At 37.0% G+C, this 17,515-nt stretch overlaps 1 protein-coding gene and 1 pseudogene across 1 annotated transcript in view; both read right to left on the reverse strand.

The window, feature by feature from the left end:
- The window catches only part of SMARCC1 (SWI/SNF related, matrix associated, actin dependent regulator of chromatin subfamily c member 1), a 123,671-nt gene that overhangs the window by 66,242 nt on the left and 39,914 nt on the right, over positions 1–17,515 (reverse strand). The window contains exons 9-14 of the mRNA XM_016149805.2: positions 15,248–15,373; positions 12,953–13,074; positions 10,849–10,973; positions 7,669–7,728; positions 3,570–3,607; positions 2,229–2,350 (exon numbers count right to left, since the gene is read on the reverse strand). Coding sequence (XP_016005291.2) covers positions 2,229–2,350; positions 3,570–3,607; positions 7,669–7,728; positions 10,849–10,973; positions 12,953–13,074; positions 15,248–15,373 — 593 coding nt within the window. The remainder of the gene's footprint in view (positions 1–2,228; positions 2,351–3,569; positions 3,608–7,668; positions 7,729–10,848; positions 10,974–12,952; positions 13,075–15,247; positions 15,374–17,515) is intronic.
- LOC118602445 lies at positions 8,312–8,430 on the reverse strand (annotated as a pseudogene).

Raw genomic sequence — 17,515 nt, forward strand, 5'->3', positions numbered from 1 at the left:
CAGTTTCTCAAGCTCTTAACATCAGCGCGCCTTTTTGTTCAGCCCCCAGAAACTTTGTGGTAAATTAAATTTTTAAAATTATTTCAGTGATTCACCGCTTTTCAAAAGATCACTGACCTAATCTTTAACAGTTAGATAAAAGCATAAACAATTTTAAAAATGTTATGGGTGATAAGCAGTGTAGAGACCATTTAAAATTATCAGGCCTCACACACTATTCAAACAAATCAACTGTATATCTAGCGCTAAGGTTCTGACGCTAATACTAATTAATAGGGTTTTCCTCATGACATATTTTAGTTCTTCACCGGCTTTCCAGATAAGCAACATGTACTGGCTGCACGGGAAAGAGTAAATCAATAATCTGTGAATGTAACTAAAAACAGTCCCTCTTTCGTTATTTGGTAACATTTAAGTTGTTTGAACTGCATCTCACTGCTAATTACTATAAATGCAATAAATTACCTGCAAAATTCTAGAAAGATAATTTCTATGATGAATTAATGCTATACAGATATATGTATAATGACTTTCCGAGTTTTACTATAATAAGAATAGCTGTAAGAAATTAATTACATAGTTTTAATATACCTCTCATTGCTTTAGCTGTTACAGGTTTGGAGAAGCCTACAAAAAAACGTCTATATGCACCAAGAGCAAAACACACAAGAACATTTAATCCAAGCGCTTCCCTCGCACCCCCCAACATCCACATCTGAAGTGCTGGCAGCTGATGCCTTAGGTTCTGAGGATGAGTCAAACAGTAGAAAAAGTGAGGTGTCCAGAATCAGGAAACTGGAGTTCTTTCTACTATCAACTCTGCAACTGTGGAACACTTCGACTAAAGCAGCGGTTCCCTCACCCGTAAAAGAGGGACGTAGGTAATGCCTCCGCCATCCATCTACAAGCACGCTGCGTGACATGGAGACGTTATCGTGCAAATGCAAGTGCTTCTGTATATGATACAGTGTTATGACTTTCCCCTATCTTAATTCTAGAGGAAAAGAATGCTAGGTTCTCAAGTGTATCCTAAGGCATTATGAATCTTAACATGTAATTACAAATAAGACTAAGACACTTACATATTTAAAAACAATTTAACATGATAATTGATGCAATGAAGAATGATGTTCAAAAAAGAGCCATATACTTAACTCTGTTCTGGCTTCTACTTATTCAAAACATTTATGAACAGCATTCAGAGCTGGTTTTAAAGGTATACAGCAGTCTCGATATCAGAGCCAAACCTTGTGGTTTTGGACAAAAACAAGGTATAGCTCAAGTGAACCACCCACCCTATTCCTTTAAGTTGGCTTCTAAAGACTTCCAGATTATATATATGTGTGTGTGTGTGTGTGTGTGTGTGTGTGTGTGTATGTGTATGTATATATATATATTTATTTAAAATAACATCTATCCTTAAAGAATAACATAATAATCATTAAGTGCAAGCAAAATACCCAGACAAGACCACGGGAGTCTGTGTAAGGGCATCACTGGAGTACATAGACAACCTTCCAATTAAAGTCCCTCAAAGAAGCTCATCTCTATTTGGAGGGGTTAAGTTCTGGTACATGTACTTTAAAATTACAAACCAACCAAATAAACAAATCAGCCTGATATAAAATTGTCACATCTCCTAAGTAATCAATAAATAAAATGTCTAGACTCCAGTTATTTCCACCACGCTCTGATGATGCACCACGCTCTAATGATGCCACAATGGCTGCTTGTGGTAAATAGCATGGCGAATGCTTAGGTGGTCTGTTTTCTTAAACTTTTTTACATACCAAGGTGTGTACATGAAAAGCCCCCTAATGTTAAAATAGTTCCTATTAAAATGAAGCTATTATTATTTCCCATTACTGAGCAGTGAGATGAATTTTTATGTATTTCTTTATACTGTTTTAAAATATCATAAATGTTGATATTTTAGAATCATTACATACTCAAGCATTTGCTTGTCTGAATTATAACTGATTCCAAATGACTTTGGTTGAAGCTTAGAAAATGTTACAACACTAAGTTACAACACAATCTACTTTCCATCCTGAAATTCTTTTAAAGAACACATTCCAAAGTTAAAATAAAATCACTTTCTACCCTTCTTCATCCAATGTGACAGTGATTACTGATATGAAGACTTGGGCAGAATGACAAAGCATGACTTCAAAAAATGTTTTCCCACTTCTAAGAACCAAGTTAACAGATGTCAGCGACCCACTCACCAGTTATAATCAAACCACGACGCATAGCTAGGAATAATAATGTGATTGGTCTGCTCTGTGACATTATCTTCACCAGGGTCAACGGACCGACTCTGATCACCTTTGCTGGAATCCTCGTCTTCCTACAGAAAAGAAGCCAAAGTTCAGAAGAAAGAACTACAGAGATAACAGCTCTCCAACTTCTGATATTACACCACAGAAAATGAACCAAGCTGATCTAACATCAAGGACTAGAAAAACAAATTTCAAGTAAAAACAGCCTTACACAATTTTTAAGGTACCTTCTCAAGATGTCCAGATGACATAGCAGATTTATTCCTCCCTTTTACAGATGAGGAAATCAACAGAGAAGGTAAATGTCTCTTAAGATTCAACAGTAAGGTAATTAAACAAAGGCCGTTTCTACACTGAGGAATTCAGATTCATAGTCCAGAACTTTTTTCACAATAGCTTGCTTCGGACTGTTCAGTTTTACCTAATCCTAACATCAAATTTAAATTACTAGTTCCGAAGTTATTTGTGAGGTGACTCAAAAATACTCAAACGGCATAATAAGGTTTCCCCTATCCCAAAGATTGAGAGCTAAGTGTCTGAAAACAGCTACATGTGCGTCACCTCATTTACTCCTGACAATACTAACTGCGGGTACTACTTATCACTTCCACTGGTGGACGAGAAAATGATGCACAAAGCTAAAATTATAAACGAGATATAACTCCAGGTAGTCCAACTAGAGGGCCTATACTCTCAATCAATTCCCCTCCTAAAAATTACCTCTGATAGATATCAGAATATAAATTATGAAGGTTTTACAAATGATTCCATGTAAAAACCTGGTATTGCTAATAAAGTAATTTAAAAATCATTGCTTCCTCACATACAGTATCTAGGAAAATGGGAACTTCCTTTTGATAAAATTCTGGGGGTCAGAGTGGCTCCATAGTGTAATGGTTAGCACATCTACTTTACACGCAGAAGGGCCTGGGTTCATGCGCCGGGGGGAGCCACAGACTATATCCCAGGTGCACCAGGCCCTGGGTGCATGCCGTGAGCGTGTGGGAGGGGACACCCCATCTTCAGAGAACTAGTTCTTAAGGGGAAACGGCAATATTCATAGGTCGGGGTGAAAGTAGGGGGGTAGGGAGGATTAAAGGGGAAAAATATTCTTGGCGTCAAGAAACAAATTATTTTGGAGTATGTTAAAAAAGAAACTTGAAAATCATAAGGACCATAAAATAGACTATTTCTAAGGACACTTCTGATTCAGTATTCCTAGTGCCCAAAACATAAAACCCTGGACAGTCACTCCTGCGCCAGGCCTAACTAAACGATTCACGTTACCTTTCCTCCTGTTGTGACTGTCTCTTCATCCTGCTCATCTGTAAAATCAAAACACATCATTTATTTAAAAAACTGGTAAATGCTGTCTGGATTACCTGGAAACTTTAAGGTTTGAATAACTGACACCAAACAGAGAACAGGAAATACCGTATTAAAGCAAATTCACCTCAAATGATTCAGCAAATTAGAATTGTATGTAGAAGCACAGAGTAGAAATTCAAAGCATAAATAATTAAAAATTTCCAACAACAGGGAATTTATAATTAATTACTGCTTGGGCTGCTATCTTAGTCATGCTCTTGCTTAATAGGTAATTGGCCTGAGGGGGGGCTCTTGCCTCCCGAGGTTTGCTGAAACAAAGTAATGACATTCTGGATCCCCAAGGATGTGAGTAAAGAATGAGAAGGAAGGAAAAGAGGTTATCGTCACGCCCTAAGACGAAGTCCTGATGAGAGCATGAACACCTTCTGAGGATAGGGAACTCCAGAACCTGAAAGCTGGCCTCGCAGAAGAACAGAAGCCAACCCACATGTAATCTAACGTGGGCAGCTGATTTATACGGCGAAAAGTAAAAGTGCCATGGTGAAAAGGGTAAGAGGTTCTGGTGCAAATAATTCATTACATTCCTGTAACTTTTTAAAAAACAATGATGATGATGTTGACAGTGACTAAGGCATTGTGAAGTTCAAAGAGAACATGGAAAGGTCATTTTTTAACTAATTCATTTAACAAATATTCCAAGAATCTATTATTTGAGAAGTACTAAGCAAGCTGTTTAGACTGAGGGTCAGGAACCACTTTCCCACAGGCCAAATGTGGCCCACTGCCTGCTTCTGCATGGAACCTGGGCATTTTGACTCTTGGCCTGTTTCCTACTCAACAGTTATCTGACAAGGAGGATGGTTCGCTGCGCTTAGACTGCGCAAACAACGTGGCTTATGAGGAACTCTTTACTTCCGGAAGCCTGGATTTTTGGCATGTACTTGGCAGAGGGAATCCTACATAACCAGGACACTGGTCGCAGACCCTCTAATGGGCTTCCCTGGGCAGAAACCGCGCATGTGTGTTCCTGCATTTTTATTGCTACAGAAAGAATATACTGTGTGACTCCCCGTATGAGGAAGGGAACATAAAAATGACCGCTCCCGCCCTGTCTGCGGCATTTTCCCCCATGATCTACTTGCACTTCTATGCGGTTGTTATACATTAGCCATGAGTACAACTCTAACGCTGAATCCCATCCTGAGTCCTTCCAGAGCATCTCCAAACCTGGAGGTTTGGGGACTCCCATCACGCCTGAAAGTAACAAAGAGTGTTTACATTTTTTTAATGGGTTTTAAAGAATGAATAGAATAATAATATCATGACACATAAAAATGCACTGAAATTTAAATTTCAGTGTCCATAAATAAAAGTTTTATTGGAATGAGCCATGATCGTTTATGTATTATCCATGACAACATTTTTGGCAAAGTTGATTATTTGTCACAGAGGACATTGGGACCAAAAGACCTAAAATATATATCTGGCTCTTTAAGAAAAGTTTGCCGACCTATATACATCAGAGACAGAAACGTGAATAATATTATAACAGGAAATAAGGCTACCATTCAGACGGTCGACTAATTTCACAGGGTGCCTACTATGTGCCAGTCATTGTCCAAATGCTAAGGATACAATAACAAGAAAAAGTCCCTACTCTTTATGGAGCTTTCATTCTAGTCAGCAGTGGCAGAGAATGGAAGAGAAAATAAACAAAGAAATCAGATACTGAAATTGCGATACAGAAAATGAAAGCAAAGTAATGTATTGTGAAGAGGGATTAGGTGGCAGACCCTTCAGAGAAAACAGAGGAAAGCCGCCCTGAAAGGGTGGCATTTAGCTGAAACAAGGGAAGAGAAGGATGAAGTGAGCATTCCACAGAGAGGAAGCAGCCAGAAGGGCGGGCCTCAGGTGGGGATGGACTCGACGACTTCGCAACACTGGAAGGTGAGGTGACCAGCACCGCACAAGAGCGCAGGGCGGGGCAGAGCCGTGACACCACAGTCAGCCTCTGCCCTGTGACAGCTGTACGCCTGGAAATGTTGCTGAACCGCTCCAGGCTCCGTCTCCTCGTGTAAAGCAGAGCGAACATGTTTCATGGTGAAATGAAACCATGTAGAATGAAACCTGGCAGACACGCGGGCAATATACAGATATGGACACTGTTGCTTCATTTGTAAGTGCGAGACAAACACCTGCTGACAGGAACGGGCATTCAATGCATGGCACGTTACAGCACTACCTAACATGAGCCATCCAGCTCTGCACGGGGACTATCTTTTTATTCCTCTGGTAAGTGACTAACACCAAGCAATCTAGGCAAGGCTCTCACGACTGAATTTTTGTCCTTTGGATCTTGGTAAACCAAAGGGTAACTAACTTCTCATAGATGGTGGTAGCACAACTTAATGACCTCTCTGGTCAAAATATACCATTTAATTTTGGTCTGACACATTTCCATCCCTGAGGTACTTTTGGTACCCAATGGAAATAGATGTATCTGATAACAGAATAGGAGAGTCACCCTTCTCACTGCATCCGAATGCTAATACTCAATACCTGTTCTCTTCCTCCTAGAGGTGGCCAAATATACTCTCACCTCAGCCCCTGGATCTTGCCTTTTCTGAGATTGCAAGAAATAAAGAAAATACTAGGTACAGTTAGCTAGGTGGCACATAAGACAGAATATGGATTAGTTGAAAAAAATTCTGTGAACAATAATTCCTAGTTGATGGATCATTTACCCTTGGAATGGTTCAGGTTGGAGCTAATGCAGAAAGCCAGGTACTTAAATGATAGATGTGAAGCCTGTCGGTCCCCGGATGAAAGGCCAGGACAAGTTTCAAATTCCATAGACCCTAACTCCCCAGCTGGCGCCAGCGACATCCTCAGATACAGCACTCAAGATGTAAACTTCAAGGTTCAGATCGCAGTACTTTGGATACGTTTTGTATAGGACGAAACATAGAACACACAGGGTTTGGTACTATCCGCGGTTTCAGGCATCCACTCTGGGTCTTGAAATGTATGCCCCATGGATAAGATGGCGTGATTCTATTTAGTTGACTTAATACTACCTTTATATAAACTGTCATCAAGACAATTTTTGGCTTCTACTTTAGACATAACCAAAAATGGAACTGTCCACTGATGTTCAATGACAGGCTTTAAGCCAGAACAAATTAGGATGTATTAAGTGAAATGAAGTAGAATTCTCCAAAACACCCACTCTTTCTGCCAGCAAGAAGCATTCAATTTATCTAAAATAGAGAATTCACTTAACCAGGAGACAGAGAAATTGAAGTCTCATTTTTTACATAAGGAGATCTTGAAAATTTCTTCCAGCTCTAAAATTCCTTCAAGTCAAATATTTAGAATACACTGAAAACACTAGGTTCTCCTTTAATTTTTCTACAAATGAAAAAAGTATTATCACGATTATTACTCCATATGAAACCCTCAGGAATAAAGATGTTGAGAACTATCCCTATTTTTTTAAACCCAAACAAGTGACTACACTCTTTTTTTCTACCCTCCTAGCACATCCAAGAATTAGTTGATTCGTTGAAGTGTATTCCATAACTTGAAAATACTGTAAAAGAATGATGCGCGATTCCCATTTTACACTGTTTGGAAAACTTTAGGTTGGCTCCCAAAGTAGAAATAGATTTTTGTTCTAAAGATGCAAATTCAATTTGCACATGTTGTGAAACAAGTATTTCAGAGAGGTTATAGAAGTGCTTTAATTACAACAATTTCTTTGAAACTGAGAAATTCTGATTTAAGGTACTAATATTACCACATTTACTAGTTTGCAGGAAAACATGCTGAGACAAAGGCAGATCAGTATGAATGGAAAGAATAGATCACAAGAAATTAAACTTCCTAATATGGTATCAAACCAAACCATGACGGTCACTAAAGGCAGCCAGTTACTCTCTGTGCTGAAAGCCCAGCACTTGAAAGTAACGTCTCTTAGTAAAGAAAAGAGTATCACAGGAGCTGATATATTCAAGACAGAAAACAATACAAAAGCATACAGACGTTTGGTTTTTACCTAGATCTGCTACAGTTCCTCCTTTAACAGGTGTATTTTCACTATCTTTCTTTGGATTTACTAGAAAGGAAAAAAAAAATTGTTTTAGGGAAAAAGTTCTACTTGTTTTTAAGAAGAAAACAGAGTAGAATAGGATTAAAAAGCACATGAATCGCACTGTAACTGCACCATCATTCAGCACTTACTCACCTCCATGAAAACCATGGGGTAATATGCTACATTTGTAATAAATTACCAGAGCACCAATATTTTTTCAGCATAATATAGACCAAAGCATGAAAAGAACCTTTCAATCCCTTTCCTAAAAGTATTTTTATTACGTATTTTGTGCATTTGTTGATTCCCATTTTTGTGCCATTCATTCAGACAAATTGAGGGAGAACTGATACCTTTTACACATTTATGTGGATTTTGAAAAATATTCTGAGGACTTAAAATCTTATACAAACATTCATACTGTCCTGAGCACTCTAATTTTCTCATGTGACAATGTGCCTATGTGATATTTCCATATAAGAATTTTTAGTTATAATATGTCCCTTTCATATTATCATTATCATATTTTTAGACAAGGCAACCCTTGGTTGGCCTCACAGATTGCAAGGACCTTGTCAGTTTACAATCCCTTATTTTTTATTTTTTACGCCTACAGCACCTGGTCTTACTAGGCGGTCTCCCATCCAAGTACTAACCAGGCCCAAACCTGCTTAGCTTCTGAGATCAGATGGGATCGGGCTTGTTCAGGGTGCCATGGCCGTAGACATCTCTTTCATTTTAATAGATCTAGTGTGTCCATGTGTGTGGATCACAGACTAGCCCTACATTGATGAAAAATTGGTTTATTTTCAATTTTTCACTATTCTACAAATAACATTCATTTATAGTTATCATTATGCAAGCAATTATTTAAGATGGACTCTGAAATTAAAACTGCTACTAGATATACACATTTCAAAATTTAATAGATATAGCCAAAATTGTGTTGAGTGACTTCACTAATTTACACTTCTGCCAACAGTAGTTGAGAGTACCCATTTTCTCAAAACATTTAGACTCTAGGAATCGTCCACTTTCTAAGTTTTGAAATTTTGATAACTAAACACAGTTACTTTAATAATTTATGGTATCCTTGGTTAAATGAAGTTGAGCATCTTTTCACACATTGGCCCCATATTTTTTTATGAAATTACTCTATGAAGTTTAAGAATCTTTATACATATTTAGGGTTCTAATTCGTTGTTACCTGGATAACGAAGACTTTCTCCAAGGCTCACACTTGTTTAAAGTGCATTAATATTTAAAAGTTACTTTTATAATTTTGTTTTTTATATTTAGCACTGTAACCCATCTTAAGTTTACATTCTTATACATGAAATAAAGAATACTAAATTTTACCAAAGGTATTTATAAAACAATTTGGTCTTTTCCAATCAGATCTGCATTACCAAATTTACAATTAACAAAATTCACAAACATATATGGGTCTACATTTAAACTGACCATTCAATTCCACTGATGGATGCAACCATTTCTATGTCCAAATCATATTATATTATTATAGTTTTAGTAGTTATAGGGGTCTGCTAGGACTACCAGCCCCTTCAGAGCTCTTTTATTTATAATAAATCTTCTGATTACTTTTATAAATATTTTCCTCCATATGACCTCAAAAAACACATCTGTGTAATTTTTAGTGCCCAATTTTATACAATGCAATGATTTTTAGAACTATAACATACTATAGATTCTACTAATCATTATTTAAATTCTTAGAAGTACAACAAACTGCTAAAACAAAAAAGGAACCACCCATAAAAAAAGATGTTGTAGGGACTTTAACATATGTAGAAATAAAATATATAAAAACATCACAAAACACAGGAACGACCACAAATTATATTATAGTAAATTTAAAACATTTTTATCTCAACTAGACAATAGTGATTCTAAATAAAGTTGATAAACGATTGATATATAACGTAATACCTAGAGTAATTAAAAAAAAAAAAAACTAAAAAGCAAATAGAAATAAGAAAACCCATAAAGACAGAAAATAGAACAGTGGTTGCAGGGAACAGGGCAGGGGTTCATCTAGACTAACCCCAGTATGTATGAGGGTTCTTTTCAGGGGAATGTAAATGTGCTGGAATTACACAGTGGTAACGGTTGTACGACATAATAAATATACTAAAAAACACTTGTGTGTAAACTTTAAAATGATGAATTTCATGCTATGTGAAGTATGTCTCAATTAAAGCTATGACATTTAAAAAAAAAAAAAAAAAAAAAAAAAACCCTGTAAGTTCTAAAAGAAAACGGAGGAGCTAGACTAGAACTTCAAAAGCAAAACAATGGAAGGAACAAGAGAGGAACAACAAAAAAATTGCATGATGGCAGTTAAACCCAACCGTACCAAGACTTAAGTTACATTTACCGTGGACTACGTAACTCCACTTACAAACAGAAAGTGTCCAAATTGGGACAGAATAAGGCTCAATAATATGCTGCTTAAAAGACAATGCTGTAAACAAACAGGATGAAGTACAACACTGCAAAAGAGATGTAAGCTGAAAACATAAAGCATAAGGAAAAAGGATGGGCAATTTATAAGACTGATGCACTGGAATACAAATTGAGGACTAAAAACAAAACACAAATTTAAAAAGATGCAGTTAGAAGATGCTTATTATCAGAGAAATTAGACATCAAGACAAATACTATTATGGCTCACAGAGATGTGACACGGGGGTCAATCTATCAGGAAGACATGATGAAAAAAATTTAACATGAATAAAGGGAAAAATCGACATCCACAATCACAGTTAAAAGGGTGTAACATCCTCCTTCCCGAAACTGACTTAAACACATTACATTGTACATAGATAAGTACTCGACTTTTTCTCACATATGTGGATTCTACTGGAATGGAAAAAACATTAATTTTAAAGCATTACTAATTTAGAAACTTTTTGGTCAGTGTTATTTTCTAAATAAACAAATAGTAAAGGTATACTAAATATTGGGAAAGAGGACATTCAATAAATGTTAACATTAAAAGGGGGAATTTATTCATACTTGAAAGGTGAGAACTGGGAACACAGCAAGAAATCAGCCATCTCATTGTCAAGAATGATTAAATCATGTCCAACGCTCTCTTATAAGTCTAGGCAGAATACAAACCATTTTTTGGAAGTACCACTTCCTCTATGTTGGGTACAGGTGTTGGGTCTTCCATGTCCTTGGTAAGATCTTCCTGCTCATCTTCCTCCTTCTGACTTCTGCGCTTCCCATAAAGACTAGCCTGGCTAAAACATAACAAAGTATATAAAAAATAAACAAGACTGATTATTGCAACTTACAGCAAGCAATTTCAGAGGCTTTACTTCACTGTTATTAGAATCTATGCTCGGAATCACTTTAAGACAAAAGAAATCAAACAAATTAGATACATTCCCAAATAAAAGCCATTAGGAAAATAAGTGTCATTGAGCATACGAAATGGGCTCAGAAAATCCTACAATACACAACTCAGGCCTACAAAGGGGCTTAAATTAGAGTACTAAAAGAACACCTGCTCAGGAAATGTGGCACATATTTTATCTCAGATCATAAACAATCACGTAAGAAATTTTCTCAAAGATAAACAACTATATTTTCCTGGTTCTTTATATCATCCAAATACCAAGAACTGCAAAACAGAATCATTTAGGATGGCACTAATTCTTTTTATAAAATTTATCATTTCTTTTTCACCACTAATTCAGTTAAATCAATATTTTTAAAGCTAACACATGCCAAAAAGCGTGTTAGAGCAGAAAAAAGAATGGAATGATTCCCTACCCTGAGGAATTAGAAGGGATACGAGAGAGAAATCACCACCCAACTCCTAATATGAGCATACCAACACAGCGAATTGGATAAAAGTACTAAGAAAACATAAAGCTCAGAGAAAGAATTAGTCTAGATTGAATGTGACAGCTACATTGGACCTTGGAAACCGTAACTATTCACGAAGAAGTGGCAATTTTTCAGGATGATGGGTAAAGGCATAAGGACATAACGTAAGCACTTCTGCTGGGAAAGAGTGGGTTGCAGCCCAAGCACTCTGACAAGTGAGGGCGGGCATGGAGAAACACGTGCCGGGACAGCCCGAGCCCTCGCACTGCCCAGAGAAGACGCGACGTTCTCTTTTAAGAGGGACATGTTGGTACAGGGTAGAATGAGGTACATAGGAAAAAATTTTCAAATAAAAATTACATGACAATTTCTAAAAGGCCTGTGAACCTAAAGGTGGTAGGGAGACAAAATACAAATGGAAGAAAAGATGCAGGAAAGATGAAGAAAACAAATATTAGAAGAACAGAGTTCAATGTGTTTTGGTTAAATACAAAATTCTAAGAGGAAACTTAAAATGAGCAAAAGCTTGCTCATTAGAAGGCAGAAATATTCAATTAAAGGACACAGATGCATTTATTTTGGGAAACTCAATTTGGTGGATTTTACACTCAAGACTAGAGACTAAATGCTTCAAGCTTCTTCATAAGGATCTCCGGTAGCTCTGAAATCTCTGAACGTCAAGATTAGAAATTTAAGAAATAAGGTTGCCCGTAATAACTCCTAAAGAAAAATCTATTTTGTGCTTTTAATTTTTATGTCACAATACATGTGGCTTGACAAAAATAATTAAATCTTTTTATGATTGTGGCTGGCTCCTTATTTATAAATTTTATAAAAAAACTTTGAGTTAGATAACTCAAATTATTATCTACTTAAGATACAATAATAAATTTATTAAGTATTTACTTCCAGATGGGCACTTTAAAGTCTCATTTAACCCCCACAACAATTTATTCAAAAAATACCAAAACCTCTAGTCAAGCCAAAGTCACCAAGCACTGTAAATGAGGCACTACCCTGATGCACTTTGCAAAACATCAGTCACGGGTTCATGTCCTGTATGAGTCATTTTGATAACAAATGGGACAGGTGGTAAAATTAGACACTGATGCTCAGTATGATGACTATAACTTCTCGAATTCCTTACTAGATGCTTCTCAATATATACTTCAATAAAGAAAAAAAGACTGTACTCGAGGTGCCTTTGAATAAATATGACATGAGATGCCCGTCAGATAACCATTCATAAAAGATGAGCTAGCAAAGCAGATGCCCAACCAAGTCAAAATAAGATTTCCTTTAGGCAAAACTTCCACTGTAAAGGTAAAAATCTAGAAAGTCCTTTGGAGTTTGTTTAATGCCTTCTGAGTCACACTGCAGTTCTTACCCTTTCTTCCCGCTCTTCTTCCGTGACTCTGTGGGTGTGGGAGGGGGAGGGGAAGGCGAATGTTTCCTCTTTCGAGCATTAGCTGATGCTTTTCTATCTCTTCTCTCTGGACTTCTGACTGGCTAGAAAATGGAAATAAATATCAGCCAGGTTTGCTCACTCCTGTTTCTACAAATACTCATTTGAAGGTGAGTTCCCACAAAGACAGTTACCAGACCCACAAGCTCAGGGCCAATGAAAGGCACATCCTCAAGCACCTGGGGCCACCAGCAGTCAAAAGACTCCCCCGACCTTTCAGGAGATGCACCACCAAGGGCAACACTAGCACCATCGCACAGGTACTCAAACTGTGCTACAGAACAGACACACCAAAACCCCGCACGACTAAAAACTCCTGTTCACATGCTGTGCTTCCAGGTGGGAAAAGCTTTTTTAAGTACTAGAAAAATATAAAACGCATGCTATTAAATTAATAAAATATAAAGACGGACCAAATGAGCTTGTGAAAATATAGCAGAAACTACTCTCAATTCATTAGTAAAAGTAATATGGGAGATAACTTGACAATATATAACATGTCAAGATTGCAATTTATGAAATAAAAGCCAACCTGTGGAAGTAAAACTATCCCTACTTGCAAATGACATTAAATAACCCTAAGGAATCCACAAAACTACCAGTTAAATTAATGAGTTCAGCAGAGCTGCAGGATACAGATCGATATACAAAGTCAATCCGTAGACATTAACTGCCAACTTAATAAAATAAACAATAAAGAGGAAAAAAAACTAAAATTATCCAAAATACTGTATCTGAAGTGTCCCCCAGTGAGAGATTAAACTATCAATTAAACATTAATTTACTCTGATACACAAACGCCCTTTACAACTATTTTGTTTCCTTTCAGCAGTTTTGTTAACATCAAATGGGGCATATGAGGCAAGTTTAAAAGAAAATCTAAACTATGCACGTCTTTGGTTAGTAAAATCTGAAGTTAAATTTTTAAAGGGATATTAAATCAATTTTTATATAATCCCCTTAAAGTGCTTGCTTCTGCAGCACATATAATAATGACTCCTTAAAAATAAGTGAATAAATAAACAAACCAACGGTCTAAATCTGAACAGGGGTAGAAGGGAACAGGCCAGTTAAATGTGATATGGAAATAAGATTATGCCTAATGACACAAAAGACTTGGTTTGAAATGCCTTAAGGGAAAACAAAAATATAAGCATATCAGAGGCAGAAGGCTAAAACAAAAAAATTCTAAGTGAAATTCCAAAGCAAGTAGGAACAAACTAAAAAGTATATGAAAAGACAGTTTGAAAACAGCTTTCTTAAAAATAAAGAATACACAGTGTGACAAAGACATTTTAATAATTTACAGAGTTAGAAATAGGTATGAAAGAACTATACTTTCTAAAAAAAAACTGTACTTTCTAATGGTTAAAGTATGTATCTGTCTCAAAGATTTTTCAGAAAACCAAAATATAGAACCCCCCAAATTTTAATTTCCCCATTGAAAAGGACTTTAGAATCACAGGCTGTCACAAACCCAGCAGGAACACATCTCAGCTTTCCTCTCAGTCTCAGGTCTTCCTCTAGTGACACATCTATCTCACAAGTTGTAACTTGGAAGGAATCATAGATAAATATTTAAGTGACTGGGCTTCTTAAAGGATTAAAGAGTTTTAAATATCAGGCCTTCCCACTTCAAGAAAGGATTAAACTCTCACTGTGAGACCTTTAAGGCCTATACTTTGTACTAATTACTGTATGTGCAATAACAAGCTATTAAAAATACTAAAACTTGCTGTGGGCAAGCCACCCTGAACATGCCCCATCTTGTCTGATCTCAGAAGCTAAGCTGGGTCGGGCCTAGTTAGTACTTGGATGCAAGACCACCTAGGAAAACCAGGTGCTGTAGGCATCTTAAAAACAAAAACAAAAACAAAACCTAAATGAGTTTCTGTTTTGAGAAACCAAGAACTAAATTAAATTATTCCATGATGATATTTGGTATACAAAATTAAAATTCATACCTGGAGAACAAAATCAAATGTACCACTGTCACACTGCACAGGCTGCTTTAAATCTTGGTGACTCTGAGATTTTCAGGCCCCCTTTTTGAGGATGGCGGCTCCTGAGATGGCTGTTACGGCCACTTAGTAACTTTCACACATACTTAATGGTTGATGCACCTTGGTTGGTGACAGTTTATTAAACACTATCTGAGAACATTCAGGCCAAGAAGGAAGAAATGCCCAATGAAAAAAATGGTGCCAAACCAAATACCTCTTCATTTTTTGTTGAAATTCGCTGACGAAAACTCACAGGCTTCCTGTTCTCATCCACCTCATAATCCTCCTCATTCATCCATTCGTTGAAAACATCAGTGTCCAAAATCCATTTTGCATGCACCTAAAACCAAATGGAAACATGAAGATCTACGTAAATAATAAAATCACTTGAAAGTATTTACAAGTATTAAAAAGAAAAGCTTCAAAAGTATTTTAAAAGCTAATTTATTATTCTCAAATCCTCAAATGCCTGAAACGAATTAAGAACATACGACGAATAACAACATGAGTGGCGACTTAACCCTTCCTAATTTTTATTCCATGTTTTTTACTGAATAAACAGGGTAAGACCGCATCACTGGTTTTGCACAGACTGAGGTTTTGATGACTAAGACCCTTCATTTGATAATCATGTCATCTTTTCTTTTTTAAATTTCAGCTTTATTGAGGTGTATATTAAACAAATAAAACATTAAGATATTTAAGGTATGCACTGTGGTGATTTATGTAAGTATACATTGTGAAAGGATTCCCCCATGTAGTTAACACATCCCTCAACTCACACATTTATCTTTTTTGTGTGCCTGTGAGAACATTTAAGTTCTATTCTTAGCGAATTCCAGTTACACAACAGTGTTATCAACTACAGCCACTGCGTTTCCCATCAGTCTCAGACCTTATTCATTTTACACCTGGTACCTTTGTCCAACCTCTCCCTATTTCCCCCCGCCTGCAGCAATCACTTCTCTACTTTCTCTAGGAGCTTGACTTTTTTTTTTTAGATACCAGATATAAGTGATACCATGCAGTATTGATCTTTGGCTGGCCTATCTCACTCATCATGGCATCTTTACCTTCAAGAAAACCCTTGATAAAAACACTCAATGGCACAGGGCTGAAGATAGTTATTACCTTAGGCAGGAAGGATGTCTCTAGGTTTAGACATTCAACAACACTCTGAACAACGATGACGAGGCCATTTACAGAGACCTATCCCGAAGCCCCTTCAAGTACATACGTGCTTTACGGAGACCTTTCAAGGACAGCCATGGTTGGGGCTGGGTTGGAGGTGAGAGTCAGATCTGGGGTTCTTCCTAGACCTTTACACAGCGACTTCTGCTTTTTTGTTAATGTTTCTAAGAATTTATAAAATGACAGGTTCTCTGGATGTTGTATATAGATGTAGATGTAGATATAGATATAGGTAAATATTTAAACCACAGACCTAGACTGTATAATATTTCTTTTCATCCAAAAGTATTTCTCAAGAGGAACACAACTGAAACTGGGCCCATTCTTCCTTGTATAGGACTGCCGCCTACACCTCAAGTAATCGTGTGCGTGTGTTTCAATTAACAGGTCTAGTTAAGAGCCATTAAAATATTATCTTGAAAACAGAGAGAGCAGCAACTATACCTACAAAGCCTCCCTAGAGGTAAAAACAGGATACAACATGGCAATCATCAGGAGACAGCATGGAACTCCCCAGTGCCCCTTTTAAGGGGATGGGTTACAAAAGCTGACGTTGAGGATAATGCCTCTCTCATACACTGATTTGAAACTGACATCCACCCGACTATATGCCTCTTTCCCACCGCAACCGCAGTTACAGTTACAGTAATACCTTCTGTCACAAAGAAAATAAGATCTTAAATAATATATTGTGAAAGACTCTTGTATGTACAAATTATGGGAAGGAGATAAATAGAGCACTTGAGAAACCTTAAGCTAATAAGACAAAGAAAATCCATGTAAAGGTATGTATGACTATGTTATAGACTAGGGAATTTAACTCAGTAATGTTTTAGAAAATACGTCATAGTATATGAAAACAGAGCAGTGTTTTCCAAAGCACTAAAAAAGAGTATGTACATTCTTTTTTCTTTTTTTTTTTTCCAGTTTCAAGTGTACGGCACAGTGGTGAGGCATTCATCTAACTCACAACGTGATCCCCCGATTACTCCAATACCCATCCAGCTCCAGGCACAGCCACGACAGTATTACGGACTTCCTACCTAGGCTGCACTCCACATTCCCGTGACTGTTTTGTAACTACTAATCTGATTCTTTACTATCCAGAAAACTTTGACAGAAATCTTTTGAGAAAGCATGTTACAACAGTATAGACAGCTGAGAGTTGTCTACGCCGGGCACTCTGGTGAACACCTTACATGCCTGACCTCATTTAATCCTAAGCAGGGTAACGCAATGCGAGCACTCGCTCCCCACCTGTCCAAACCAACAAACGAGCACAGCGTTAAGC

The sequence above is a fragment of the Rousettus aegyptiacus genome, unplaced genomic scaffold (genome assembly GCF_014176215.1).
Source record: "Rousettus aegyptiacus isolate mRouAeg1 unplaced genomic scaffold, mRouAeg1.p scaffold_m13_p_4, whole genome shotgun sequence".
Classification (NCBI taxonomy): domain Eukaryota; kingdom Metazoa; phylum Chordata; class Mammalia; order Chiroptera; family Pteropodidae; genus Rousettus; species Rousettus aegyptiacus.